Source organism: Gavialis gangeticus, unplaced genomic scaffold, assembly GCF_001723915.1.
Source record: "Gavialis gangeticus isolate Ggan-Ray unplaced genomic scaffold, GavGan_comp1, whole genome shotgun sequence".
Lineage (NCBI taxonomy): Eukaryota > Metazoa > Chordata > Crocodylia > Gavialidae > Gavialis > Gavialis gangeticus.
The window spans coordinates 7,316,135-7,319,901 of record NW_017728973.1 but is presented as its reverse complement, the minus strand read 5'-3'; the positions used below and the strand labels follow the sequence as shown (position 1 = coordinate 7,319,901).

The window sequence follows — 3,767 nt, the reverse complement described above, 5'->3', positions numbered from 1 at the left end:
AGGGAAGTTAGCTTGACTGCAACCAGGCCCCACAGAGAGAAGGAAGCATGACTCGGCTCCAATCCAGCTGCGTGCAGGGAGGGGATGTGACCCAGTTGTATGAGAGGAAGCAGCTTTGGACTGGCCTAAATTAGGCCATGCTGGGGGAAGGGGTATGGTTCAGTGCTTATCCAGCCATGGGGCTTGGGAATTTGGCAGCTTGGGAGGGTAGTGGTATTTATTGCCACTGCTCCCCTGCTGCCAAATTTCTCAACCTGTGGGGAGCCCCAAAGGTCAAATGCCGTGGCTCCATGGGCTGGATTTGGCCCACAGACCAGAAGTTGAGCACTTCTGCCCTTAACCATTAAGATGCATGTACATATGCAGGCACACATAGGCACATGTGCAGACAAACGCACATGCATACACATACACAAACACATACACATGCACATACACACACACACAAAGCTACACACAACTGCTTCTTATGGGTGAACTAGGATGGGGGAGGCAGATGAAGGGCAGAGAGTCCCATGGGGGGAAAGTGGCTTGTTTGCAAATGCCAGCACTTTCACACACCCACACTCTAGTCTAGGCGGAACCAAATAAACTCCCCACATACAGCGTGAAGGCAGGAAATGCAGCCACAGACTGAGGCAGGCACCATTTGCTGAGCACTTGAGTCTGAGGAATCTCACACAAAGAGAGGGGGCAGCCAGCCAGGAGGCAGATCCCAGTGCAAACTCAGTACAATGCTCCCACCCCAGTGGGCAAGATGGCCACACAAACCCAGGTGCTTCCCAGAGTGAGATGGGAACATGGGGTCCTCATGAAAACCCAGCCTCCTGAAAGAGGGCTAAAGAATCCCCCCTTGCATCTGGGTTCCACCCCCATGGACCCCGATCAGCTGCAAGCCCTTTCCCTCCCCCACCCTGATAAACTGCAGCTCCCCTGCTCCTGGGGGCATAGTGTATTCTGATGAATACCCTGATTATCATGTTTATTACTCCACTGCCAGGGCTCTGGCCATCCATTCTCTTAGAGCAGCACTAGACCAGACCAGAGCCAAGGAAGACAAATGGGAGCCTGTAGCTCCTTTCACAAACACACCCAATTACCAGCCCCTTGGTCTTTGTCACTTAATCTCCCTCAGTAACCTCCCCACACTGGCACAAGCAAAAGCCACGTGATCACAGCCCCCACACTTTCCAACCCTACCTGCAGCTGACATGAATGTGGGTCTATGCATCCCCAAACACTTTTGTGTGCAGGTGTTGGCATGCATGTGAGTGTATGTCTGGTGTACCACTGTGGATGTATGCTTCTGGGCAGGGGGTGTTTCTGGATGCATGTGCCTTTCTTGGTGTGCACTGGCAGTGTGTGTCTGTGGCATGTGAGCTGTGTGTCTGCCTGTGCGTGTCTCCAGGCATGTGTCTGTGTGCTTCTGTATGTGCTTGCTAGCGTCAGCAATTTCCCCTGTTCCCAAGTGTTAATAAGAAATGCTGAGAGCTATGCCCAGTCCACCTAATAACTAGAAGAGAGATAACCATTCTGCTAAGCAAGACCAGTGCAGTTTCTGTGCTAGGCATGGCTTTGGTCAACACGTGTCATTCACAGCTGACAGCCAGAACCTGGGGCATAAGGGATTCCAAACCCACCTCATTTCTTTGGAACTGCTGTATTGTCACATTCCAAATATCTAGGTTTCATTTCAAATAAAATAATCTAGACCTTCTGGGTGTAAAACTACTTTCAACCCACAGCCCAAGTTTCCCTGAGGTGGCAATGCCTGCCTGTGTCTGCTGATAGCTTGAAACAATGGCATGCAATGTCCCCTCTACTGCAGCTAGTTGTTCACTCTGAGGTCTAACAAAGGCCCCATTTCCTTACCCGCAGGTCCCCATTGGTGATGTGTGAGCCTGGGAATGAGGCATAAAGAGGCTCTTTCCGGTAGATTTTGATAATGCTTCTGTCCTGGATATCCCTAAACAAGAAAGCAAAGGCATAAGCCAGGCATCCCAAAAGTGATGGGTGCCTACAACAGGTCCTGGACCCTGAACCCACATGTTAGCACCCAGCAATTCCACCTCTAATTATGGGCTAAGAAGGGACAAATGCAACCCCTGGGTCTGGACATCCACTGAGGGCTCCTGGGTCAGGAAAGAACAGACTACACAGGCTGGGCCTGCGCGTAAGGGACAGGACAGCTCAGCTTCCCCTGAAGCTCCTGGGACTGGCCAGACCAGTTGGCCACTAGGTCCAATCCAGCCTGGTCTATAAAGTGGGGCTAACCCCTACTGCACACTTCCCTGGGTGCCTGCAGGGTGGATGCATTACTGCATATGCTTCACCTGCTGTTTTCCATGCTCCCCTTGGCATGGCTTCCCTGATGTCACTGAGGCTGGCTCCGGGATTCACTGGGCAGCTGTCACAGGAGAAGGATGCTGGCAAAAAGACTCAGCAGCTGGTTCTAGCAGGGCATAGGCTTGGTTGGAAACCCTAGCTGGGGCTCCTTGTCAGAAAGCAGGGTAGATATGAACCTTTACAGACTAACTTCCTTATGCCAGCTGGTGCAGCCTGGGGAACTTCTGGGCCCAACTGTACTGGGATCCAGGTACAGCCTTTGACTGGGGCAAGGGGAAAACCTGAGCTGGATTTCAAAGTAAACCAGGGATAGAAATGCTGCCTAGACCCCACAAGCAGGGGACCTAGGTGCTCCTTTCCTCATGCCCTCACCTGACATCCTCCAGCTCGTAGAAGACATTGCGTGACTCATCCTTGATCAGGATGGCTGTGTTGGGTGACTTCAGCATCCCCATTGTGAGCTTCTGGGGAAACATGTGGACGATGAGAGCATGCAGGGTGTCCATGCTGCTAATTTCATGGGTGATATGCACACGCCGCGTCTCATCCCCAAACTGGAGGAAGAGGACCCCTGGAAACAGAGCAAGAAGAAAGGGGGAAGAGGGAAAATGCTGCTTAGAGAGGGCATGGACTGCTAACTCAGGGATAAGACTAACAGTCTTGGGGTCAGAAGACCTGGGGTCTAGCCCCAGCTGTGCTGTATGACTAGGGGTGAGGCTCTGTGCCTCATGGTACCTGTCCAAACCTATGCCACTGCTGGGTCCAGGGAAGAGCTACATAACTTAGGGCATTTTTACACGCACTCTGGGGGTGGGGGGTGCTTTAATTAGAGCGGCTCTGAGAGTCGCTCTAATTAGAGTGCTGCAGCGTCTCATGAATCAGTGTCCCTGCGCTTCATAAATAGCGGCAGGGGTGCTTTAACTAAAGCTCATTGAACGAGCTTTGGTTACAGTGCCCCTGCTGCCATTTTGAAGTGAGGGGACACTGATACACGAGATGCGGAGGCTGGCTGGAGCACACTAATTAGTACATTCCAGCAGACTCTATTAATCAAGTCTGTTTCGACATGCTGTAATTACAGTGTACATATAAGTCAACCCCATATTTTCAGGTTCAGTTTTTAGAAAAACTGGCTATTTCCCTGAGCATTAGTCAGTAACTTCATATAAATACCCCAAGCTGCTATTGTGCTTACAAAACCCCACAGGAGAATCAAATAACCAAGGCGAAATAACTAGGCTAATAACCAGGGCCCAAAGGGTTAAAGGCACTAAAAGTACTAAAATGAAAACTGCACGGAAAATATTTCTGACTGGACATTTTCACTGCATGCACACAAATACTGTGAGTAGCAAAGTCATGACCACAGAGAACCTGACTATAAGTCAACCCGGAGTATACGTTTAGAAACTGTTTTCCCA

At 50.7% G+C, this 3,767-nt stretch overlaps 1 protein-coding gene across 1 annotated transcript in view; it reads right to left on the bottom strand.

Annotated features, from left to right (window-relative positions):
- SRCIN1 (SRC kinase signaling inhibitor 1) overlaps positions 1-3,767 on the bottom strand; it is a 178,120-nt gene that overhangs the window by 51,710 nt on the left and 122,643 nt on the right. The window contains exons 5-6 of the mRNA XM_019507731.1: positions 2,719-2,917; positions 1,873-1,966 (exon numbers count right to left, since the gene is read on the bottom strand). Coding sequence (XP_019363276.1) covers positions 1,873-1,966; positions 2,719-2,917 — 293 coding nt within the window. The remainder of the gene's footprint in view (positions 1-1,872; positions 1,967-2,718; positions 2,918-3,767) is intronic.